The sequence below is a fragment of the Convolutriloba macropyga genome, chromosome 2 (assembly GCF_964194025.1).
Source record: "Convolutriloba macropyga chromosome 2, txConMacr16.3, whole genome shotgun sequence".
Taxonomy (NCBI): Eukaryota; Metazoa; Xenacoelomorpha; order Acoela; family Convolutidae; genus Convolutriloba; species Convolutriloba macropyga.
Genome location: NC_134469.1, coordinates 79,527,064 through 79,553,470, shown reverse-complemented (window position 1 = coordinate 79,553,470; position 26,407 = coordinate 79,527,064). Strand labels below are relative to the sequence as shown.

The window sequence follows — 26,407 nt, the reverse complement described above, 5'->3', positions numbered from 1 at the left end:
CTCAAACCCCCAAAACAAAACAAAAATAGTGACTTATTAGAGGACCAATGATACCATTAAGGAGACTAAGAAACAAGTTCAAACCATTTGAAAACAACGAGCAATAATTACGATCAAAACTCAGTGTCTATCTATGTCCTTTTTTTTAAACAAAAACTCAAAATCAAAAATCAAACTAACATCAGATAAAATTAAATTAAACGAATTTTTACTTGCATTTCAACAGAAAAATATCTACCTGTCTTTATTGAGAGTAGTTAAGTAGTAAAAAATCTAAAAAGAGCACAGTCTAAAGAAACGCGTTTAAACTTTTTGAAAAAATATGATTTCAAGCCATTAGCTATCAACTGAAATTAGCAAACTTCATCTTTTATACCTGAGTCAAAAGCTCATGAGAACTTCAATTATCCGTAAGTCATTCGACTATAAATAGAGGAAAAAATCCCAAAATCAAAGAAATTTTGCGCGAAAACGTTGTCAAAGCTTTTAAAATCGTAATCTACTCACTGTATAAATTAAAAGTAATCTACTATGCCTTTTTTTAAAGGCCTGTAATATGATAGCTGGTTGGATAGCATTAATGTGATGATCGGACCAGGCAAGAAAATAAGAACCTTAAAACTCGAATAACTAACGAAAAAATTGTAGTATCGATGCAAAAAAATTGTGTATTTCATCGATGAAATGGCCATGCAAACTAAACTCAAGTTCACTTGAAAGAAGTTGCAAGTTCTCGTTATTGAGATTACGCTACAAGGTGACGGTAGTCAATAGCCTAAATTTTGTTTGCTTTGAAAGCCAATTGTAATTTTTGTGAGTGAGGCTAGGTCCAAAGACTACAAATTAAAATCATATACAGAAGAAATCAATATTTCAAAAACACGCAAACACTATTTTTGCCGAAAAATCAAAAGTTTTTAGCTGAATTTATAAAGTACGTTTATTGGCCTCCATTTTCCAGCACATTAATCTGTCAATAATTGAGTTTTGAATCCCTATCATTTTGATCTGTAATTATTAAAATTAAGGTCCAATTACAATCCAAACAGTTTTTGAATTGTGAAGTCCCAGAGTTAGGCCCAAACTAGTCTTGCTATCGCTTCTCATCCACTATAAAAATTAGTTGTTTCAAACAATACCAAACAGTTAGAAACTGGAGAGCACAGAAATACTCATACTTTATTGCTTTATCAATCAAATTATTTTCAACAAAAAGACTCCTTTTTAACAATTTTTTGTATTTTTTCATCTTTAACAACATGCTTGATGTTTTTTGTTTTTTTTTCGAAATGCATGATGCGCATGTTTTAGAAAACTGAACAAAATAGAAGTATTCTTATATACTTTGATTAAGTTTTTTAAAATTCCTCAAACGGAGTTTAATACATGCAATCCCTTTAAACAATTTTAGAGCGTGACTACAAGTCTAAAATTTCTTTCAGAAGCTGTAAGCTTGAACATCATGGGCTCAAAATTATCAACTTGCCCAGAAAATGAGGTTCAAAAGCAACTGTTTTGGAAATTGTCATAAAATGATATTAATGGTACCAATTTAAAAACACAAGACCATAATTTTACAAAATTGCATTTTTAAGAAAAACACGTCAGTAATCTGAATTGGTCGTAGAATTCCAAATAATTTTAAAAAGCGCTCACTCTTTTCAAATTTTTAACAATAATCCTCAACAAGCTATAAAAAAATTTATACGAATACATGAAAAAATACCGTTAAGCAAAAGCAAATTAGTTTAAAAATCCGGAAAATTTCCATAAAAATAATTTTTGTAAATGTATGAATTTTTTTTAATAATCTTTAACCTATACTAAGCCATAGTTCGAAAAATGAATAGAAAAATTGAGAAAATCAAATAAAAATGCTTCAAGACAAAAAAGATTATCATTAAAAACCATTTTACCTTTGTCGCAGAAACTTGAAACTTTGGATATTTGCGTTTGTGATTGATTTTTTGCCAGAAGCAAACGTGGCAAGCCATACAACAAAAAAAAATTCCTACCGGCCCGCCAAGAAAATTATTTATCAGCCTGTTTGATTAAACTAATGCATGTCTTTTGGGCCCGAAAGTTAAGAAAAAGAGGGTGAAATGCGGCCATGAAAAGTAAAGGAAGAGTAAATTTTATGGCACAAATTTTTAGGCCCAAGAGACATGACAAGATCGAACGTTACCAAACACTGTGGCACCACATGCTCATCCCTGGCCTCTGACTTCAACTGTAACCCAGATGACATCACAGGAATCGGGGCAGCCGACTTGGCAGATGACGAAGACGATTCCTACTCATGCAAATGCAATTCTCCCCTCGTGTTTGACGAGATCATGTCACAGTGCGTGAACCCGAACGGGTGCACGTGCTATGATGACGAGTGTGACGAATATGTCAATGGTACCAACCAAGAGACATGTTGCCCTGGGCGAACATGGTTTGTTGCTCCTTTCATGGTTCACGCTAAATTTTGGCTCCTTCAAATTATAGACCAAAAAAGACTTGACAAAATATACGTTTTTATATAAGTTACTATTTGACGTGATCCCGAGCCCCGATGTCAGAACTACAAGAATGAAAGGTGTAAATATTAATTTTAAAAAACTGGCCAAAAATTAGTGTAAATGGCATCCACAAACAAGGTTTCTGCCGCAAACTTTATTTTGAACTTTGGTATTAATATCACAGGAAATGCTGCTCAAAACGAGTTTCAAGTCTTGATCTGATCAGTATTTCTCCAATTAAACAAACGTCTTGAAATGACAATCCAGTACTAATCACGTTTCGTTATAAGTCTTAAAACTTGTAACGATTTCTCAGACTTGCTCAATTCTTGGCCAGGACTTGGTAAGCCTTGAGTCAAGTCCTGATCAAGACTTGATAAGTCTTGATTATAACGTAGTTGATATGCAATATAGAGACTCGAGAAGATCTTTTTTGTAACTAATGCATTTCAAAATTAGTAAAAAGTCGTCAGATACTTCGCCAGATTTTTAATTTGTTAAGATGTTAGAACATAGTATTATGAGAATTATTGAGAACATAGTTTTGCAACATTTTGCCCTACAAGAAAAGGAGCACTTCCAAATTCGATACTTTTGCGCCTGCATTCGCAACTAGATTTTAGTTGATCCAACCCACATAGTCAGGAGAAACTTCATGCAAAATTGTGCGAGCCAGCGCCCTAACAATCAAAGTGGACAATTTGGTCCATTTTGACTCTTTTATTCCATAAATCGTATCTTAATGCATGTGAAAAGATTCTTAAAGTCTGAGATATGGCGACAAAGGACTAATTTTATTAATTGGTTTAGACTATTAAATATTATACTATAGGATATTATACTATTTTACAACATTATAATAGGCATGATACTTCACAATGCCTTTGTATCAAAAGTTCTCTAATTAGCGCAATATTAATTAAAATCTTTCAGCTGGGGGCACTGGCTCGTAATGAAGGTTTTTTATGTTATCGTTTAGTCAATGAAAACTACTAGTAATTTCATTGGGAAGTTTGACATAAGTTGATTATTTTAAATGGAGTTTGTTTATTCGCCTTTATAAAGATATTGCATTGAATGCGTAAATAAGCTTACTTTGCATAATTTTGTATACTTTAGAGTTGAAAATTAGGTCTTTTAGGTTGAAAATTAGTGTGTTTTGCTAAATTGTATCAAAATTTGAATCTTTTCTGTTTGTGCCCCCCCCCCCCCCCCCCCCCCCCCAGTTACAGAGCACGTGCCATTACACAGTAAATTATAATTTAATCATATTGCATGGGCTGAAGGATGTCGCAAATAATTTGCACCCACTAAGTTAGGGGGGGGGGGGGGACGGAAAAAGATATCAAAATTTTCAGGTTTATCATCATTTTGATTTCCGCAGTCTTGCTGTTTGCATTACGTCATTACATTGAGGAATCTTTTTCGTTACTGCCCCGAAATGCATTATCCCCCCCCCCCCCCAGTCACGCGTCAATGCACCCAAAACCAATACATGATAATAGAGCACTTGAGCATGGAGGCGCAAATACTATGCATCTAGGAGGACTTTTAACTGGTATGGAAAAATCGGAAAAAGGTTAAAAAAGCCGGTTTGGGTTGAGATGTGGGGTGTTAATTTTAGTTCTTGTGTGGGTGGAGTGTTGTCATGCAGTGGGCATTGTCCAATCAACTGTGTAGCCACAGAGTGGGGAGACTGGTCACAATGTAACTCAGACTGTATCCGCGGCAGAGAGAGGTAAAGTAACCCCCCCCCCCCCACCTCCAACAGAAAATGTCACGAGAGTTCTCTTGAACTGAAAAAACTTGAACGAAGAAGTATAGGTGACGTGACTGAGTTAAGTCACTAAGAACATCTGGCGTTTATCGGGAACTGCAAAGCGGTTCGAATTATTAAGTCAAAATTTCGAAGTGACTTTTGCTGAGTCAAGTTTGCTTGCTTACAACACGAAACGCGCACATTTAAAAATGACGTTAGTAAACGGAAGTCAACTTCTGGCTAAGTAGAAACTTCTGGCATTTTGACTTCTGGCACTAATTTTGCTTGAAACACACACATGCAATTTTTCAGATGCCCAAAGTATGCATTTACTTAGACTAAAAAATTATTCGGGGTTACCACCCAGAGTATTTCAGTTATGAAACCGCGTAAAAACCATTGACTGTTTTACACTTGTTCATTCTCTGATCAAGTCACAATATATAGACTGGCCACTCTTAGTCTTAGACTGATTTTATCATGATCATAAAATAATTAGGATCAGTGTATCTTTTCCGTTTATGCCTCGTTCCCCAGCACGTTATACCCCCCCCCCCCCGTTACAGAGCACGTGCCATTGCGTAATAAGTTATTATGTAAAAATCGGGCACGTGCGTTCATATGCACCCACTAAGCTGGGGAACAAACAATGTTACATCAACTTTACGTTAAACTGCTTTACTTGAATCCATTTAACGTAAATTTTAATTTTAATTAGTACGCAGAAAAAGTAAAACTATCACTCCATCAAAAACCTGTGGATTTCTTTTCGTTTTGCATTCAATCATTATGCTACAATATGGTACCAAAAAATTACGTCCACCTGAAGATAATTTAAAGAGCATTATAAACATCAGCTGAACTAACATTTTGAATTCTAATTTGAGCTCTAAAAACGCGTCATTACAACTTTAGTAGACGGTATGTTTAGTTTCCATGCAGGTTTCAAACGACATCTGTGTAAATTTTGTTCCGAATCTCTGCTGACACTTTTTTTTCTAAATTCTGCCCAAAAAAGATGTGTTTTTGTAATGGTTGCTTCAAAATGGCCCATAATTTTTATTGGATTCAGATATGGACTATATGACGGCCCTTCGAATACCTTTCTTTGAACAATTTGCCCATGATCTGCGATTTATGCGCAGGGGGCATTATATTGTTGAAAATTAAGGTCCAGAAAAAGAATTTTTTCGTAAAATTTCATAATTGTCATACGACGGACAATGTTCAGCCTGTTTGGTCAACGAACAAGCATTTTCGTCCATCTGATTTTATGGCACCCAACAACATGCGTGATCGCTAGTCCGTCCGAATTCAATTCTTTTTCAAAAAATCTTGTTCCATCACTTCGAAAAACTCTTGAGCATTTCTGTCGAAGGAGATGCGCACTGAAGGAGATTTCTGTCGAAGGAGATGAAAAACAAACGCGTCATGAGCATATTGATAGACCATTTTGAACAAAAGCACTTGATATACCATTTTATAAACACTTGACCAAAAAAAGCTTATTGATAAACCAATTTGAAAAAAAACACTTGCTTCTTTTCTTCAAACTGAGTTTGAAGCCTTTCTTGAAAAACTCTTTTTTCAGAATTCGCTTACTGTACCTCAGGAAATTATTCCATAACTAGAAAAAACGTTATGAATCATTCTCATTTGCTCGATTGAGGTTTTGGGACCTATTAAAACCATTACTAACTTTTCCAGGATTGTTTTGACAATTTGGTGATTTTCCGCTCGATTTTTTGGCCTGGAAACTGTTATTTTTCGGGTAACGCTTGTATGCATGCCGTGCATCACTTTTATGCAATACGTTGATTACAAACTGAATTGTGATGGTATTTTTGTCTACAAAAATCCGAAATCTCGCAGCGTACGAACTTGGCAAACAGTGCAACAGCAAAGCGGTTTAACCATCTGCTCTGTTTAAGAGGACAAAATGAGAATTAAATTTCTATAAAACCTTTAAATTTCACACAAATAATGCTTCAAACGCAGAACTTATGCTGTACGTAGCTTTTTGGCACCATAGTGAATATAGTTCGTGCGTTTCGGGGTGCAAATAATATGCACGTACTAGGTTGAAAGGGCAATAAATGGAAAAGACCCAACCTTTGGTCTATACAAAATACAAGTGAGTGTGTTTGTATAGATGTATTATTCGACATGCTGACTTCGGAGGATCGCCCTGTCAGGGAGGAGAGAAGGAGGAAGAGGAATGCTATCATGACACTGCAAACTGCAAGCCATGCTACTACACTAATTCAACAGGGCATGTATTCACATATAGAGAGAATGATGTTGTGTACGATGACCAGTGCTACAATTATATTTGTTCCAACAATGACACTCTCAAGGCAAGTTTTTTAAAAATATTGTTCTTTTTCTGTTTCGAGATCTTTAAGACAAAAAATGGAGTGAAAAGAGACGAAATATTACAAAGATAACAATTCTTAAGCGTTCCCTAGCCGAGAGAAAAAATTATCTTGCAACATCTTGCAAGATTCTGTCAGAACCTTACAAGACGATACATCTTCTTTTTTTAAAAAATTTTCCTCCCAAATCTTGCAAGATAAACATTTTTATTGCAAGATCTTGCAAGATAAGCTTTTTCTTTGAAATGGGCAAAATATGGTAAAAAATTGAATGTGTTTCTACACGATCAGCTTATGATGTCTATAATAGGTTCCAATAACTTTTTGAATGAAAAAATATCTTTGACTGAAAATGGACACTGAAAAAAAATCTACCAAATAATATTATGAAATAAACATGAAATAACACAAAAGTGCTTAATATATAAATTAGCGTAATCGTCTTGCAATACTTGGGTTCGATCTCGGCTTAAGAAGCCTGCCAATTTTTTTTGATGACATTGATTCTACTAAAGAATCATGAATAGATCTGCAAAAGCAACCGAAATAGGTTCAAAAAACCGGTAAAGAATTTTTGTGGCACAACTAAAATTTTTGTGGCACAACTAAAATTTTTGTGGCACATCTAAAAAAATATTTTTGTGGCACATCTAAAAAGAATTTTTGTGGCACAACTAAATTTGAGGTGTTGTGTGCTAATAGGAGATGAAATGTGCGGATGGACCCTCGAAACAGGAAGACTGTCCAATTGGCCAGATGTATATTCCCCCGGAGGACCTGCCAGAGGCTATTGAGAACAACTGTTGCGGAAAATGCGTGCCGTCTCCTTGTGAAACTAAAGAAAACTTCGTCAACATAACTGTCGAGAGTAAGTCAAAATTAGAGAAAATTTTGAAAACTTTTAGTATAAGTTGGAACAAAATCTGGATCTTTTCCGTTTCTGCCCCCCCCCCCCCCCACACAGCTTAGCGGGCGCATATTATTTGCACCCCCCAGACGCACGAGCCATATTAATACATAATAATTTACTATGTAACGGCACGTGCTTTGTAACTGGGGGGCGCATAACGCAGTGGGTGGGGGGGGGAGAAGAAACGAAAATGATCCCAAATTCTTAGTCGCCCGAGGGACTTAATGCCCTGACAAGAGGACGCTTGCACACGAGTGCCGGTGATAAGACCCGAGGTAGACTAGGACTTATATTCTAAGTTATAAAGGGAATCAAAAGAATTAAAAAATGACGCATTTTATTAACACTCCTAAGAAAATCAAAATTTGATTTTCTTAATAAGAGAGGGCAAATAGGTTAGTCAAGGAAGTTAAACTAAGGTGAACAACTAAATGGGCAACAAAACGTATTCAAATGCGAATTAAAAGCATACTTTCAGTGAGTACGGGTTCTTTCACGTGTATTTCTGACAAATATTATAATTGACTAAGTTCAACTAACTCCCTTTAAGGCTTTAGAGTCTGGCTTTATTGTTCCGACCCTCTTGAGGGGGGAGGAACTATATACTCAAATGGGTTTTTTTGTTTCATTCAATTTTGACCGATCGATATATTCATCGTACAGTGTTGTGTGTGTATCATTAAAAAGATCGTCCAGCGCAGAATATGGAATAAAGAAGATATAGTTGAATTTTGTTTTCTCGAGCGAGTTATCGGGGTTTAAATTTTTGTGAATATTAGAACAATTTGCTTTACTTTTAATCACATTTTCCGCAATTTTCGCCTGAAATTTCATAAATTTTGCTAAAAAATATAAAAAATTTTATTAATAGTACTGTTGATTTTATTTTAAAAGACAAAAAAATATTGTTGTCAACTTTGATATAATTTTTTTGGCCAAATTTAGACTTTTTCATCAAAAATTGCCCCAAATAAGCTACTTTAGTCCACTTCGATTATATCTACCGAAACCACACACCCAAAAACAACTAAGACAATTTTTCTAGACTGCAAAGGGAGCTAGAGTTACTTCTACATCCGTTGAACGTTGTCTTTTCCGTTTTTTGCTAACTTTACTCGATGATTCTCGAAAACGCAGCATTTTTTGATCTTTTAACTAACAAATTATCTAGATCCATAACTTTCGAAACAATTCAGCGTTCTTAATGGACAGACAGCAAAAGAAAGGCTGGTTTTGCTACAATCTTTTAATGTTACCATCAAAAAATAAGTCGAATTGTAGTCAGTCGGACTTTTTAATTTAAAGAACAAATTCGGTCTTTTCTTTGCTAAATAAAGAACAGAACAATTCAAATCAAAGCTCACTGTTGATAGGTCCAAGTGGCTTCCTGGGCAGTTCCAAATAAATGTATTCAGATTCTTCAACCGAAAAACAATGTTCGTTTTGACTTTTAAAATTGTTTGAGTTTTAAATAAACAATGGCTTATTGAACTTTGCCACTATTTTCTCTTTATTTTGTCAATTTGTAGCTTAGTGTCAGCAAAAAAGAATGGTCTTCATGCTCTTCCACCTACTGAATCAAAATTTCATCTTTTGCGCGGTTTTACGCGTTAAGTTATGGTTTTCTAGCAATGGTACAACTAGATTTCACATTTTTTTTATTTTAAGACGTTGGCCCATTTTTCACATTTTTTTCTCGTTTTATCCCATTATCTTGTAAGACAGTTCACATATTACATTATTGGCGTTCTAAATAAGTAACAATAGAACAGATAAAAGTCTTTAGAGGCATAAAATAATGTTTTAACTACTTCGACACCCCTTTCTTGAAGAAATTCTTTTCACTAGTCTTTAATTATCGTTTTCAATTTGTCTTTTTAGTCGCATGAAATTTTCCGGATAATAACAGATCTAATTGCTTTTTTATGGAGGAAAAAAGGAGCTGATATTTTGATTGGAAAAGATAGCTGATGACTTTCACTTTTTTGAAAACAATTGTTTTGAAAAATTAAAAGAAATGACTACAACTTCGGTTTTCTGTATTTTTTATCAATTTGTTACCTAGTCTCGTTAATTACGGGTCACATATGACAATAATATTGTCAAAAGAAGATGTAAATGCACAGAATCTAATGTTTGTATAAAATTCGTTATGAATTTACTGGCTTCGACGCGGAAGTTTCGCAAAAAAAATTAAACTAATTTTTAAAATTTGTCAAAATTTGACGTTCTTTTTGTAGACGTAAGACACATTCTAAAAAAACCAGTTCTCAAGCGTTTCTTTTGGTGGACAAACCTATATATTTAAATATTGCATTTTGTAGCTAATGGCTTTCATTACTTTGAAAATAATTGTTTTTGAAAAATAAAAAGGTATTTCTGAATTTTTCCTCTTTTTCTATTTTTGTCTACTGTTTACCAGTCTCATTAATGAGAGGTCACATACCACATTTTTGGGTTTATTGAAGAAGGCGCTATCAAAAATTCTTTGGAGGGCGAAATATGCCTTACGCGTCCACAGTTTTTTTCTCAAAATTTTTTATTGAATTTTTGTTTGTTGTCTCTATTTGTTGATCTTTTTGTAACAGCATTTAAAATTGAATAGTGACAGGCCATTATGCCCTTATATGGAAGCATTAGGGGCATAGGTTATCTTAAAGCATTTAGATGTTTTCAGTTGATATCTAATGGTTTTCTTTTTTTTGAAATTAATTGTTTTAAAAAAAATGTAAGTGAATTTGATGATTTTGTTCTTTTGTCTTATTGTTACCAAGACCTATTAGGGTTGGTCCCATGAAATTTCAAATAAATCCAAGTTAGTTTCTTGAGTTTCAGTTTTATCTGACGCTATCTTGACTTTGTTATTAAGTTTTTTTTTAATGGAGATAAAATTTTGGATGTAATTAGTGTTTGTTGTTGTTCTTTGATTTTGTATTTCGTCTAGCCTTGCTTTCTCCATGAGGGCAGAACCCATCAATCTAATGGAGCGTTTTTTATTTCACTGGAATAATTTTTCTGAAGGTAATCGTCCTATTCATAGACCAATTTTTTTGAAAAATTGTTTAATTTTTGGGTTGTTTTATCTGTTCCTCATTTGATACACTATTATGCCAAAAATGTGATGAGCGGGTCGGAATTTTATGTGCGAACGCACATTGCCGAGCCTTCTTGTTACCCTTGATTCTCTAATAAGAATTATAGGATGCCTTTCAAAACATACAAAACTTATTTCGGCGCAGTATAAGGCCGTATCAAATTTTCTGCATCCCCTTGTTTATTTCTAGAGTTTGTACCTCAAAATGATTTTAAAATAAGCGCTTTTATCATTCAAGTTAACTTTTCATGGTTTTTACATCAACAAGCGATGTGCCCAAAACCTATTATCTCAAATTTTTGTATTAATTTTTTATTAGTGAATAATTATCGGGGAAATGCCACAAAAATAGACAATATCTCTATTCCATAACTTAACTATTCCATAACTTAACTATACAAGTCACTCATATTTTGACCAATAATTTTTTTTCACTTTCATCGTCAGCTAACAAATTGTACAAGTGAAAATTAGTATCTACGTTATACTTTTCTGTATAAACGGATATAAAAATGACGCATGTATGTCAATCAAATGGCGATAATTTTTTTCAGCTTGCCAGCCGGCTGTTGTGGACATTGGCCAGTGTCTGGGAGCGTGCCCGTTCTCAGCTGAATTCGCGACAGAGTTTCCAACCAAACTCTCCGATTTTGAAACCACTGAGGTCATGATGCACCACACCTGCGAATGCTGTCTTGGCAAAATTGACACCAGAAAGTTCCCTCTCCAGTGCGATGACGGAATCCATTACGTCAATATCAAATACCTGCACAGTTGCAAGTGTGCTCAATGTATTGATGAGGACATTCTGGAATCTCTGGGTCACAGCCAGTTCGATATCTATGCTGGTGCTACCACACCCAGTAGATAACCTAACACAAGTACAAATTTACCCGCATATATAATCACTTTTTGGGTTTGACGGACGACGAACGGACGGACGACTACGGCAAAAAAAACGACACACTGCACCTAACATAGCATGATGAATTGTCAAAAAACTTGTTAAAAAAGCTAAAAAAAAATGGTGATGGTTGAAAAAAAAAAACGAAATTGATTTAATATAAAGGTCATGCCGGTGCAAATTCATCTCTGCAGAATAAAATTTTCATTTTTTACTTTAGTCAGATTTGAAAGTTCAGAATGTTTAGCCGTGTAGAACAAAACCTCGCCGATATACTTTCTTCGTTTCATAGTTATTCATAATTGGTATTTTCCGGTAGAAAGCTATTAGTGGTGTAACAATGGAAAGGATTTCGCAGCGTAGTGTAATTCAATTGAAGGAACTAAACAACCAGATTTTATTGATTTTGGACTGAAATCGAAAAATTCTGTACAAATCGGCCAAGTTTTGTCTAAATAGGTCGAAATATTAACGCAGTCACAGGCTGGGACAAAAGTCCGAGCCCGGCCACAGCATTATCGATGCTTAAAGTTTTTCAAAAGGTTTCAGTTATTTAAGAGCATAATTTGAAACATCTTGCCTGTATTAATACACATTCCAGCTTTTTCTGACGGTCTGAACAGATTTAAGTAATAATTAATTGTTCTGGTGTTCTTGCTGACCTTATTTTCCAAAAATATGCTTTGATCCTAAACCGCCAATAAAGTTTGACTTTTGCGAACAGAAATCCTGTCAATAAACTCTCCTGTAACGACAAATAACCAAATAAGAAAACCTATTCTGTACAAAAATAAAGGTTCAAAAAAGATTGCTTTGAGTCAAAAAGCGCAATTCGTAAATCTAAAACAGCTTTCTTACCAACAAACAACTAAAAAATAGTGTCTCGAAACATTTCGACGAAAATACAAATTCTTTGCCAATTTTGGGAAATTTTCTGCTATTAATTATCGCAAAACAATTTTTGCCCGGTCAAATGATTCTTCCGATCACAATAATGTTGCACCGTTCATTTAGTAGATTAGTAGTTTTAAAAAGTTCGGATAGTTCTGTACTCAGAAATTCTTATACAAATTTTGCTGAAGTGAAGCCACGTTTTGAATAAAATTGGTTTTGCTAATAAAAAATTGAACTAAAATTTAATTAACACGGTTGAAAAATCATTCAAGAAAACATAGCGTTCATACATAACTAAGCTTCTTTTTATTACGCAGTTCCATCAAAAATACTTAATTTTAGTAATAGTATATTTCTCAATTACGTTGATCAGTAGTTGCATCAAAATTTTCTCAGTTCAATAGAGGAAAATAAATCAGAGTTAGACAATCTTTAAGGATCAAATTTACTAAAAACAAGCAAACAAATACTTTGAAATACCCAAACTTGAATTTCATTATTTAGTCCTAGATGTGCACCCACTAACTTTTGTTTTTATTTTATTGAAGTGTTGGTGTTCTTTTCCCATTGAAAGAAACGCCACAGAAACAAGCAAAGCCTTTATTGTCGACGTGGTGGCGTTTTTTGTCCTCAATTTTTCCAACGCTTGCTCCTTTTCAGTTATATATATTTTAAATATTTTTTGTTATGCCTAGAGTATAGAGTATAAACGTCCCAAAATTTTTACGGTTTTTATATAATTTCCTTCAAAATTGCTTAGAATTCTTTTTTAACAAACAAATCAAAACTCAGTGGTCAGGGAGCAGCCGTTTTTCACTCCTCAGAAAAAAATGATGAAATTTCTGATTTCTTGTGCTTTTCGAACCACAGTTCTAAATCCATGAAGACAAAAATCTTGAGTCAAAAATGAACATAAGAAAGCAAATTGATCCCCAACAGAAGTGTTCCTATTTTTCTTGCGTTTTAGAAAATTTCCGTCAAACAGTTCCTTTCAGTATCTCTACAATTAATTCACATCTCAGGCCCCAACGGTCGAGGGTATTTCGAGAACTTTCGTACAGCAATGCCCTGGTTTTCAAAAGCACTAAGAACTCTTATCCATCATTGTTTGATATGCACAAACATCAAGTGAAAGTTCAGGACAACCGGAGCTTCAAAAACGTATACAGAACGAGACAAAAATTTCGTTACTTTTTCTTGTGAATGTTTTAAAAGTTGCAAAATATTTTGACAGATAATTCTGATAATTTATTGTTTTTTAGATCTTATTTGTCTATAGTAAACGAGGTGCTCATTGTTTGAAAATGAATTTTCAACGTTTCCAAGGAATGAAAAACTGATTTTATCACGCCAATTAGCAAACCATTTTAACCCATCAACATAACTACAAACAACTAATACTTGCTGCACAAAAAGTTATCAAATCTTCTATTAAATGAAATTTTGACTAACTCAACTCAAGTTTGAGAAAAATTTTCAATATTTTGCTCTCATAGGCACCAAAATAAGCTTCGAAAAATCTCAAAGCAATTGATTTCGAAGTTTTTTTGTATTAAAAAGTTGAAAAGCATAATTGATTTGCTTACAAGTGAAATAAATATATTTGGGATTTCGTCTATCAGGGAAACGTTTTTATCATTATTTGTTATTCCCTTAATTCTTTCCATTGCTACTTCATCTGGTCAGCATGAATAAAAACAGTTCCTGATATGAAGCTTTCAAAAGCATTTCTGTTATTGTAACGGTTGCTGAAAATCTTGATTTTGATAACAATTGCTAATAGTTTCATTCTATGCCTAAAGTGAAACTAGTAGCTGGATAGTTTCCAAAAATATATTCAAGATAAAAATTTTCCAGGTTGACAAAATTTACGGCAGATAAAAATTTTTCAACTATCTTTTTCATGTTCAGAGGTATTTTTCTTAAAATAATTTTGGACAAAACTTTAAAGCATCATCAAATCTTTTTCATCATAGCAGAACTATATATTCGCTTCTAAAAGTTTAAATCATCGATATCTGTTATCATCTAATTTTAAAAGCCAATGAGGTGACTGATTGTTGGAATTAAGCTAATCGCAAAAAGGTGTTTTGAAGAATTAAAAGCATACGGGAAAGAACTGCAACCAAAACAAAAGTCAGTTTGTTTCTGATCAGCAGCTTGAAATTGATTTTTTTTAATCTTGAAGTTTGGTTTTTGTGAGCCTCAGAATTGAGCAAAACTGGACACAAATTTGATGAAAATTTTGCCAAGGCATTTTCAGGAGTGGCTATGGCCTCATATTGCTTTGAGATGATCAAAATGTAAACGAATTAATTTTGACTTCAACAGAGACTAATTTAATATAATACCTACAAAATTGTTACGAAGGTTCTTAACTGCAATTGCAACAATCATTTTACCAAAGAAGTTGAAGGCGAAAAAAATGCACTTGAGTTTTCCATATTACGCTGAAAAAGTTCTCACTATTACTCTGAAAACTGTTTCCCCCCAGGAGCCCACTAACTAACTTTCTTTCAAAAAGCCTATTTTCAACTTCTTCCTCGAATTTTGCTGCCAAAGATAAATCAAATATAAATGTACGGAAATCTAGGCAACCAAACCTCATCAGATAAATTATCAAATAATATGATTCGAGAAAAGCAAATGGGTCAAATAAATCAATTATTGGCGTAATTTAAGTTCATCAGAAATTCTAATTGAGTTCATACAAAAAAATTTTTGGAAAGAAAATGCATGAAGCTATGCATGTCATTAACTGAAGTTATTTATAAAACCATGGCTGTAGAAAACTAGAATGAGCCAATAAGCATATTTTCTGAAAACCTCTTAAAAACGTGTTTGTGGAAACTCCTTACAGACCCTGGATCGCATTAAAACAAAAACGTTAATTTTTGGAAATTTAACAAAGGTTGCTCAGGAAGTGTGCAAAAGTGATCTCATGAGACCGAAACAGTAAGAGATTATCAAAGAAAACTTAAAAACAAACGAATACATAAAAAAGAGAAATAGGCTTGTTTTTGTGAACATTGTCACAATTTTTGAAGTTCTTGAGCAACAAAAACAGCACAAATGAAATTAATTTGGAGAGCAAAAAATAACAAAAAACAAAAACCAAACAAAATTAAGAAATACCCAACTCCAACTGTAAGTAAGTTTGGTATGAAACAGAATAACTCAACAAGCAAAAGACACAATACAAACTGAAATCATTGTTTTTATGTAAAATTTTTACGCTCAATATAGTATATTAATGTCTTAACATATGTCTACCTAATTTACTTTCAGGAGCTGTTCTTATAGGTTTCAACATCAAATGTCTGTAGAAAGATTAATAATATATAATTCGAATAAAAAATTATGAAAAAAAACATGAAATTATTAAAAAAAAAAGTGATATTTTCATCAAAAATTTAAAGAAGTATAAAAAGAACAAGATCTCGAAGTTTAAAAAAGTTCACCAAAATTTTTGTACAAATGAGTTCATCCAGTAATTTTTCGGGAAGATTTCACAACCTTTCTGAAATGAAAATCTAAGTATCTTCTCGGTATTTTATATCAGAGGGAAACTGTTGTGAAAGTTGCAGTGAGAAGTTGAAGTAAACTTATTTGCTAAAAAATCCTGAGACCTCTACAAGACGACCATCACAAATTGACTATAGAAAACAATTAGAAAGAATACGAAAACAGACCATAGGATTGAGCAAAAACTGCCACTGAAGTTCATATTACCTTAAGAAAAATTTTAAAAAATAGTTGATTTTTCTCACTAAAAATTATCGGAACAACCTTACGCTCTCAGATTTTACATTTTTCTGCAAGGCAGTTTTTTCTTAGCACGCTTGACGTTAAATTGTTGAGCTGATAACGCGAATCAGACAACCCGAGTCAAACCAATTTCAGAAACACTATTTAGGTATCACGCCATCTGTAAGAACCGTCAAAACATGATTAATGGTGCACAAATACAGCCTGTTTAGCTGTTACAATTTACAGAGAAAAGAAGTAGGAGTAATTACTCGGTCGTTTAAAACAACACGAAAAACAAAGAAGGTTCAGTACGTCAAAACAACAAAAATAGGAAAAATGTATCGTTTTTCTTTTTTGCAACGAAACTACGTTTAAGAGAACAAGAGCGAGAGAGAGAGAGAGAGAGAGAGAGAGAGTTTATCGTGAGGAATAGATTCTAGCGGCCACTTTATGTTTTGTGTCTATGCCCTTTTGAAATAGAAGACAAAAAGTTGCGTCACCAATTTAAAACCTGTTATTGAATGAAAGTTTTCGCTTAAAACAGCCCTATTGTTCAAATTTGTTTAAAAAACATTGTGAACAAAAAGGGTGATTTCACTGTTCAAAAAAGGTTATACCAACCACATTACGGCAATGGCTTGACCTTTTCTATTGATTTCAATTCTAATTTGGACTGTTTATTTCTGCTTGCTTTGCGAAGCGATTGCTAATAACATTCATTTCGAACAGAACAAAGACAAAATTAGCCTAGTGAAGCCCGGTTGCACAAAAAGCAGTTAAAATACACTATGAAACATAACAGATAAAATATGAATATTAAAATGACGTTTTTCAGTTGCCTTTTAGTAATTTAGGTTCAATTAATGAACCACCATGCTAGGTTTAATTTTATCTGAACGCCTCAGACTAAAGAGAACTCATTCGCAATTGAACTCTGTTCTACTTCAACGTCAAACCAATCAAGCAATCACCAAATTGATCACGACTAATTTGTTTTGAGAAATCGATTTTATGTGCATTAATGCAAGAGAATTGATCACAGGCACAAACAATTTCAGAAAACTGAAACTATTGAAATTACGATGCGAAATGCAGCACATCGATGGAAAGTGACGTATAATCAGAACAGGAAAAAGAGCAGTTTATCATTTTCGCAATTCTTCGAATCAAATAAAAATTGTTGCAAACAAAGCGAGAGCACTTACCTAGAGATATCATTAGTCTTTTTTGACAAAATTGGCAAAAATGATTTTGAGTTGTGGACAAGCAGTTGGCGCTTGCTTTGCTTGGAAAAAAATCTGAGAAAAAAAATCAGACCAATTTTGCTAATCCGACTTGCAAACCCAATCGCAAAAATCAAGCTCATACAGCCGATATAAAAGGAACACTCTTGGGTTAACCACCATACACCGATCACGTGCTGCTTTGCCTAAACTACCAATTTCATGTAAAATCTTGAAAATTATACCAAAGATCATGTATGGCTCCTTAGAAACCATAGCAAGATCATTCAAGAAATTTTGCTTAGACTTGGATGGAACCATACATGGTCTTTGATATGATATCTAAGGAGGGTCAAAGGGTCCCGGGAAAGTTTGTTCTGCTATCTGAGTGGTAATATTCTAAAAGTTGTCCAACGTTTCTTTGACTAGAAAATAGGATAAGAGTCATTTATGGAAAATTAAATTTCTCTGTTGCTTTAAGCTGAAAATAATGATACTATTCAACAACAACAACAGAAGTAGAGAAGAGGCGACTTTAAAAGCGGCCAGCAAAAAATGTAATCAAGTTCTACCATCTCGATTCAGGACTGATTGAAACTCGAATACAATTTTGACAGATATAAAATTAATATTTATATATAACTACTACAACCTTTAACTTCACCCCGCACAAGGAAAGTAGCTCCGCGTATTCAAGATTTTGATTGAACAATCAATAAACTTCACAATTTCATTTCCAGCACTTAACTTTTTATAACTTAATTATGCACCATAAATCAACAACGGTAATAAGCACGATTAAACCTGAAATCACTGTTCCACCAAAAAGGTAAGGGGGTACATGTTTGACCAAGATTCAAAATTAGCAACTTGTTCAATTCAGTGACCCTTGTTCAAGGGCTACAGGCCAAAAAGGGCTACCGGCCCATCTTCAATTATATCGCGTTCATGCAATGTCCCTTTTGATAATTCTCAAATTTTCTCATCAAATTTGACCTCAATCGTCATTATTTCCGAGCCACAGTCAGTAACAACACAATAGCTGAAAAAAGTGAAAAAAGTCAAAAAAAAGATGGTACAGCAATCAGATTTGCGTATAAAGGATGATAGAACATTTGCAATTTCGTCAATCAAAATTTACCATATTTTAGCAACACATACCGTTTACTAACTGCTTGTGATACAGCAGCAACGTTGACTTCCCAGCCCACAATCAAAATACACAAAATCAGTTTTCATCAAGTTTTGCTGAGTTTAGTTTTGTTATAATTTAACGCTACTCTTTCTATGTACATGTTAATGAAGTTCGACGTCTCCCACCGCAGAATGACTTCGAGCTGTGCGAAACGACTTTTAAAAGATAGAAAGATTTCAAGTTTTATGCAGTTTTGTTCACATCGATTGTTTTTTATCACGTCAGGCAATGACATTTTCTACAAGAGAAGAACCATCATCGTCCGGAATCAGCAACATCATCGGTGACTGTACGACTGATGATTGTTATTGTAGTTCCTTCTGTTTTGATAGTTGCCCCCGCTGTGATGGTACCCGCCTCCCCCTCCCCCTCCAGACATCTGGTCGCGCTGTCTAGACTCGAATTTGGAGTAGCTGTCTAGAATGGAGGTCTGGTTCTCACTTCTGTACTGGGACATAATAACCATCATCTCCTTGCCCAACTCGTAAGGCACTTCTTGTGTATCTCGACTGTTAGTCACTGGCTTGTTCTCATTCGCCTCAATGATTATGTGTCTGAACTTCGCGTTGGGCACGTCTTTGATAAATATCCATTTGACCTCGAAGCGTCCTTTCCACTTATCCTGCTGCCAGACTCCCGCTTGGGCCGAGTAGTCAACTGCCGTCTTCATCTCACCCAGGCCACAGAAATGTCCGGATCCGTTGACACTGAAGAACAGGTACATTGGTCCCCTCCCTTTGAGAGCCTTAAATGCACTGTCCAGTTTCTTGTTTCCATTCTCAGTGGAGCACCACACGCTGTACTTGATAGAGCGATGAATGTCATCTTCTGAGTAGGACTTGATAACAAAGAACTTTGCCTCTTTCGGGCTGCAGTCGAAATTCTTCGGGTTGAAGTTGTACTTGCCCACCAACTTCTCAACCAGAAGTTTGTGTTCTTCCGTATTACCTTTTCCATGAACACCATCTTTTCCGTAGTGGACTGTTTCGGGAGGTGGGTACACCCGGGTGGCGGGGTTGTTATTGTTATTCGCATTATTAACTGAACTGTTACCACTATTATAACCAGAGCTCTGATGATTCTGGTTAAAGTTTTGGTTGCGATTATTATTATAACTCTGCGATCGATGCTGTTGCTGGTTATGATTTTGCTGCTGCTGCTGCTGCGAGTTGAAGCTGCTCCCTCCCTGGTTTGCATAGTAGTTGTTTCCATAACGGCCTTGGGTACCGTGTCCTTGACCCCCAGATGCTCCCGATTGGTCGGCACCAGAAATACCCGTGTAGTTACTTTGATAATTATGCTGTCGGCCACTCGAAGGTAAGTTTGAGCTATTATGCCCACCTGCACCCGCTCTAGAGCTGCTGTTGTACGATTGAGTAGTGTTAGTGTTGCTGTTATACCCTACTCCTCCTCCTTGGTTAACCGAGCCCTGATTATGGTTCGTGCTCTGTTGCTGCTGGTGGGAAGGGTACGGCTTATTTCTCAAATGTTCACTCATACTACCCCTATTATTATTGTTGTTGTTGTTATTGACAACATTCCCTCCTGCAGTGCTGGTCAAGTTTTTCACAGTCGAGTCACGCATGTTATTCTGGTTAGACGTGTACGTAGCACTTGTATTCGACTCCCAAGAGTTAACGTCCAAACTGTTGGCCTGGGAAGCTCCCACTTGATCATTTGGTTTCATTAGAAAAGATGCTGCCTGGTTAGACGCGACTCCCTGTGAGAAGAAGGCGCTCACTTTTGGATTCGGCAACGCATTATCACCGGTTCTCAGCATGTTCGCATAAGTCTGTTGTCCACTATCTGCACCATTGGTCGAGTTTTGCAGGAAATATTGGTTGGCAAATTCCTTCTGTTGTCCATTCAGTTTCCCGTGATCAATTGGTGGAAAGAACTTATTATGCAGCTCGGTCACAAAATTTGGGGAATTTGGCTCGATTTGCTGAACGAGATTCAACTGGCCGGTTGTGAAACGAGGAGATGGCAAATTCAAAGGTATAGGCTGTCCGTTTGTATTCGGCGCACCACCAGGCCCCACAGTCATTTGACCCAGTCCCTCAGTCACCTTCCGCATATTTCCATTTATGGAAGAGTCGGCGATTGACTGCGTCTGTTGTCCACTTGATGCCGGGGGAATATTGTTGAAGAAAGCCAGATTAGGGCCAGCCGCATTGCGACCACCGATGTAGGAAGCAGCGGCCATGGAATTCGGGTTAGTCCAGTCTACGGGAGGGAACGAGAATGCGGCCGCATGCGGATACTGAGGGGTCGCAGGTGAATAGAAGTTGGCGGGGGTGAAAAGTGGGGACTGGCTCAGAATCGAGGCGTCCAGTCCATATGGGGAGTGTTGGGCAGGATCCGAAATATTCTGAAATAGCACTGGTTGTGTGTTCAACGGGGGTGGGATGCCTGGCCCAGAATTGCCACTCGAATTCCAGTGAGGAGACGTGGGTGTTAAAAGGGGAGCATTGTCTACAGGTGGTGCAGCTGTTGTTCCATTCTGTTGATTCGGTTGCTGCAATAGAGCACCGGGTGCTGCACCAGCGACAACAGCTGCACCCCAAAAGGGAAGACTAAAGCCACCAGGAAACTGTTCAGCTGTAGCCACTTGATGCAGTGGGAAATCGCCGTTAATACTCTGATTTGCAAACGCCTGAAAAAACAATTTAAGTTTTCGGCCCATTTAACTTCTGCACCGTCAAAAACAGAATTAAACTATTATCACTGTTTCAAATAACCTGTCCCTGTTTCAGGGTGACTGCACTTTATTTTAAAAGCAGCCTGAACTTTTGAACTCTTCAAATTGTATGAATGTTTTCACTAACAAACAATCAAATGCTACTGGCATTGATTATCTGTCTTAGCAATGTTTCTTATGATCTTATTTTTCGAAATGAGAATTTATGCCAGCCCAACATTTTGATTTTGACTTTTTAAGAGTATCCTAGACTAATATATGAGGTATCAAACTGAAGCTCTTTGCGTCTAGAATTTCACTAAAAAGAGAGAAATTCAGAATTCTGCTTTTTTCGAAAAAGTTTTGGCACCAGTTTTGGTCAATTTATCTCAATTAAGCTTAAAATTTGACAGCATTTTTTGAAATTGATGTCTCGCTCATTCAATTAGCAGCTTTGTCGAGAAAAAAATTGTGTAATATTATTGACACCATAACTATCCTGAACACTCACAAGAAAAAATGCTTTTGAGAAAAAATTAGACAAATTCAGCCTTTTTAAGTCAGTTGACCCATTTGCGGGTTGATTTTAAAATTTTACGACCTATTGAGAAACAAAGACGAAAATCATTCGAGATTAATGTATTTGAAATTTTGAGAAAACTCGTAAAAGCTACGAAAATAATTCCCTTCTCACTTCAAAAATCTGAAAAGCAAAAACATGTTGTTTCAAAATGGATTCGTTTATAGGCAAAATTGATTGGACATCAACTAAAAATTACCGTTCGTGTACTTACATTTCTTATTGCAACATTGCCATTTCAAAAAAGAAGATATCCACATCTGGAAAAAAAATTCAGTTCGATCAAAATTTTTTCACCATTGAATTTGACCTTTTTCAACATTCTTTCTTGTTCAATCAATGAATAAAACACAAATAAGAGTTCCATCGAGTACGTACTCAGTTCGTTATTATTACGCTTCTAATTTTGAAAATTAACAGAAGTTGGATTTTATTTGAGAATAAACATTTTAAAAAGAACTGCTCCTGCGTTTTTTGTTGCTTTCGAGGTCAAATAAAAGTCAAAATTGTAGCGCACGTTCTTTGAACCACGCTGGAGCATTAAAGCTAACAAACTAAATCTGATCTGGTAGAGTTGCATGTATTAAGGCGTCAAAAGCTACTCCGAAACTTTTTCGCAAAGACTTTCGCAAGAATTTTTGTTGGCGTGCAGCATTTGTACCACTACGCTATACCTGTTTTGATTCGTTATCGCTTACAGTCGAAATTATTTTAGCAACAAACTTCATTTCGGAAGGAGAGCATTTGATATCACTCAAAAATTAAGACGTCGAGCGTGAAAAAAATCACTGGAAAAGTGAAATCACAAGAAAGTTCTAGAACCAGAGGGCAAAACAGTCAAGCAAAAATTTGGCATAAAAACACGTTTATAATCATTCCTTCAAATTTCGCTCCATGGCAATTAAACTTAACAATTATTTAAAAGAGCAAGATTACCCAATTGACCCCAAAAAGAGCAAGAAATGATAAACCTTGTAACGGAAACCACCTTTTAAGGCACATTATCGAAGTGTTTGGTTTCTAAACATTGTCAGCTAAAGAAGACTTTGTTTCTAAACATTGATAGCCTCCGAAAAAGGTGACACAATCTAAAAACACAACTTGGTTAAGATTTGTTATTTGTGACTCGATTTAGCAAAAAACTTCACAAAAGCCTTTTAGTAGATACAACTTTCTATCTTTGTATTGCACAGTGCATCTTTTAGCTGCAATTCGAAATGATGGAACAAACAGTAACAAAATTTAAAAAATTTTAAAAAGCATTTTAAAATTTTAAAAAAAGCATAAAAAATAAAAAAAATTGCTCCTTTGATTCCGATTTTTTTCTTGATAACTCATCGAAATAATAACACCGAATTAATCCTCTGTCGAATCGAATAAAGCTATAAACCAAATGACTGGAGAAAGAATAAAAAACAGCTGTCAGATAGCCAGAAAATAGCTACAATAGTAGATCTGCAATAGTAGAAAGTAGATCTGCAATTACAAAAAGCTGGTAAAAAGAATCCTTTAAATCTTGAGATGTTATATTTTGATTAAGAAATCTCTTTAATTTATCGCTGCTTCTATTTGCTGCGCTTAAATACCCTTCAATTAGAGTAACACGCACTGACTTGACCTTATCTTTTGAATTAAAGAAGTCAATTTCAGAGTTAAGAAGTCATTTTTGAGTGAGGTAAGCCACGTGTGACCAAAAATTTAATCAAGCGAATGAAAAAAAAGACTCTCCCTTAAAAGTGAAAATTGACGTTACGCGTTACACACGCAGTTCGGTTGAAATTGCATAAACGAATAAACAAAAAGCAGACGAAGTGATTATGGCGCCATATGGTCGTAACAAAAATCCTTCTGAGGAAATAAAAAAACCAGAGGAGTCCAATAATAGCCTCAGCTATAGCTTTGCGGCTATTAAATAAACTTTTGAAGGTCTGAGATTGTTATGCTAGAATTAATTTTTATTTTAAAAATAATTATGAAAAACGAGTCAATTTAAGGTAATTGCCAAAAAAAAATCGCCAAAAACTCAAACTTCATTGAAATTTGATATATCAGTTTTTAGTATTTAATAAAATGTTAAGTGAGAAAAACTAGAGAGAGCTAGATGTAAAATAGCTTTAAAATAGTTAAGATAGCTGGCAGCCTCCAAACTATTTTGAAGCCCAATAACTCCACGATTGTTCTTCCTCCCACATATTAAGGGTCGGGACAGCCTTTTTCGGATAAAACCGATGACAATAAAAATCCGATCACTTATATGCTCAGTTTATATCACTCAGTTTATATGCTCACTTATATCAGTTTGTATGCTCATCAAACCAAGGCAGCGTCAGCTTTGACAGCTAAGCTTCAAAATAAAACAGAAGTTGAGAAAAGTCCCATTAGAAAAGTCACCTCTGACATCGATCTGTAGATCAACGAATGATTAGGTGATCAAAAAATGTCTCAAACTTTGGTGCGACAAACTTACACTATGGAACCAACAAGCTACATACCCGTACGCATTTTCTGAAAATCTTTAATTTACAGTTTTCAATTTACTGTTTTTCTTGTCGCAACTAACTGTAATTTAAACAAACCAGTAATTTCAATTCCTATAATTAATCGCAAACAGCTTACTTAGTCGGTAACAAAAGCACTTCAAAAGCAAAAAAAAATGTCATCCGTGGCTCAAAATTATTTTAAAATCAGTTTCCAACTATTGACGTTTGTGTAAGATAGGCACAGGGCTTCATCCATTTCCGTTCGTATATGTGCTCATAATACCATTTTTAACGGCAACGGCCAATTTTTATCAATTCAACACAAACTTATCTACAAAATCTTAAACTGTGCTTTCTAATAGCATTAAATACCAAAATCATATGAGCATTAAAGCAAGCCTGTCATCCTAGTAACTTTTGGTTGTCTATTAGAGACAAACTCATGCTGAGCTGGTTAAACATTTCTACACCAATGCTGAAAATTTTTCCCACTTGCACCCGTGAGTGTTGTTTTCAAAATTATGAACAAACTAATAATAATAAATAAATCAATTCGGTTTTCAAATTTAAGGACATGTTATTGTTATTAATACAAACACATCATTTAAATTTGAGAGGACATCAGAAGGCTTATATAGCCTAGTCGAGTGATGCCTTGAATCAGTTATGAACAAACTAATGCGCTTCCTTAGTGGCCTTATAGTGGGGAGGGGACTAGACTTTTCGATTAATATGTACCATAAGGGTGTGGAGTTAGATATCAATTACACAGGTCATACTCCACCTGTGCTGTGAACTGCAAACAACCACCCCCCCCCCCCCAGTAGATTCTAACGTTCATTGGTAAAAAGCAATCAGTTCCGTATACTGACCTCAGCCGCACTGGAGTCGCTCTGTTGTCTGACTAATGAGGATGAAAGAGGTGTTGCGTTTGGATCTTCACCCTGGCCCGCAACAGAGGCACCCGTACCAAGATTCATGGGGGCAGAGGACACTGGCTTTGGCATTATAGCCACGGAAGCAGCTGCTGGAACTGCTGCTACTGAGTTCATCTCGTCTATTTCTCACTCATCAAAACACATACACACCTGAAATCACAACGAAACTCCTCATAATTACTTCTCCTTCCGAGAGAATACAGAAATTAGTCTTCGATTTAAAAGAAGGTTGTAACGAAATGATTTCTATCAAAAACCTGAATACAACATAACCAATGATTTTTTTTCTTGACTTCTAGATATGACTTGCTTTGAAAGAACTCATTTGTCACCGATTCAATTCACCGTCACCAGAAAAATAAGGCAACATTTGATGCACTTGTTAAGCTGAGTAATGCATTAAAAAGAAACTTTCTACTCTCGACTAATCAGGAATGACGGCTCGAATCTTTGGACCCTTGTAATTCTTGATTTTATAAAAGCTATATATGCTCTGAAATATCCAGCACAGGAACCATCTTATGATTAAAAAAAGTTCTGTAAAATTATATAGTCTATATAGTTATATTAGGTCTATAAAGTTCTATAAAAAGATTTTCTATGTTTTAACCTTGCTAAAATTTAAGTTCATAGTTCTACAGCATCGTTCCGACAGGTACGTTGTTAGACAAATGAAATTTATCTGTTAAAATTTACTATCTGATAAACATAAAAATGACTATTTGCTCCAAAAAAAGGGAACACTGTATTTCTTCTAATATCTGTAAATGTTTCAGTCATAGTAAAATTTAGAGATAGGCAGTGTAGAATATTGATAATTACAAACATCTAATATCTGTAAATGTTTCAGTCATAGTAAAATTTAGAGATAGGCAGTGTAGAATATTGACAATTACAAACAAAGAAAACTAATAATTTATAATACCTAAAATATCGAGCGAATAGAGAAGTCCTTTGTATTGGCGGGGAGGGACGACAGAAACACAAATTCAATACAAAACAGAAAGAAATTTAATTTAACTTAATGTTTCCAAGTAATTGAACAATGTTGGGTTTTCTTCGGGTCCTTCTTGTACTATTTAAGAAAAAATTTCTTCTTTGCAAGACTGTATGACATT

At 35.1% G+C, this 26,407-nt stretch overlaps 2 protein-coding genes across 4 annotated transcripts in view; one reads left to right on the top strand and one right to left on the bottom strand.

Annotated features, from left to right (window-relative positions):
* Positions 1-11,763, top strand: part of LOC142335014 (uncharacterized) — a 25,835-nt gene extending 14,072 nt beyond the window's left edge. Inside the window, exons 6-10 of the mRNA XM_075383343.1 lie at positions 2,155-2,440; positions 4,132-4,245; positions 6,419-6,623; positions 7,344-7,509; positions 11,200-11,763. Of these exons, the coding sequence (XP_075239458.1) occupies positions 2,155-2,440; positions 4,132-4,245; positions 6,419-6,623; positions 7,344-7,509; positions 11,200-11,516 (1,088 nt within the window). The 3' untranslated portion in view covers positions 11,517-11,763. The remainder of the gene's footprint in view (positions 1-2,154; positions 2,441-4,131; positions 4,246-6,418; positions 6,624-7,343; positions 7,510-11,199) is intronic.
* LOC142334762 (uncharacterized) overlaps positions 1-26,407 on the bottom strand; it is a 603,346-nt gene that overhangs the window by 444,781 nt on the left and 132,158 nt on the right. The window contains exons 2-3 of one of the 3 annotated variants that reach the window (XM_075383046.1): positions 25,224-25,441; positions 17,861-21,267 (exon numbers count right to left, since the gene is read on the bottom strand). The exons of the other annotated variants lie outside the window; for them this stretch is intronic. Of the exons in view, the coding sequence (XP_075239161.1) occupies positions 18,889-21,267; positions 25,224-25,403 (2,559 nt within the window). The 5' untranslated portion in view covers positions 25,404-25,441 and the 3' untranslated portion in view covers positions 17,861-18,888. Of the gene's footprint in view, positions 1-17,860; positions 21,268-25,223; positions 25,442-26,407 lie in introns of those variants that run through there. 3 annotated transcript variants of the gene reach the window in all.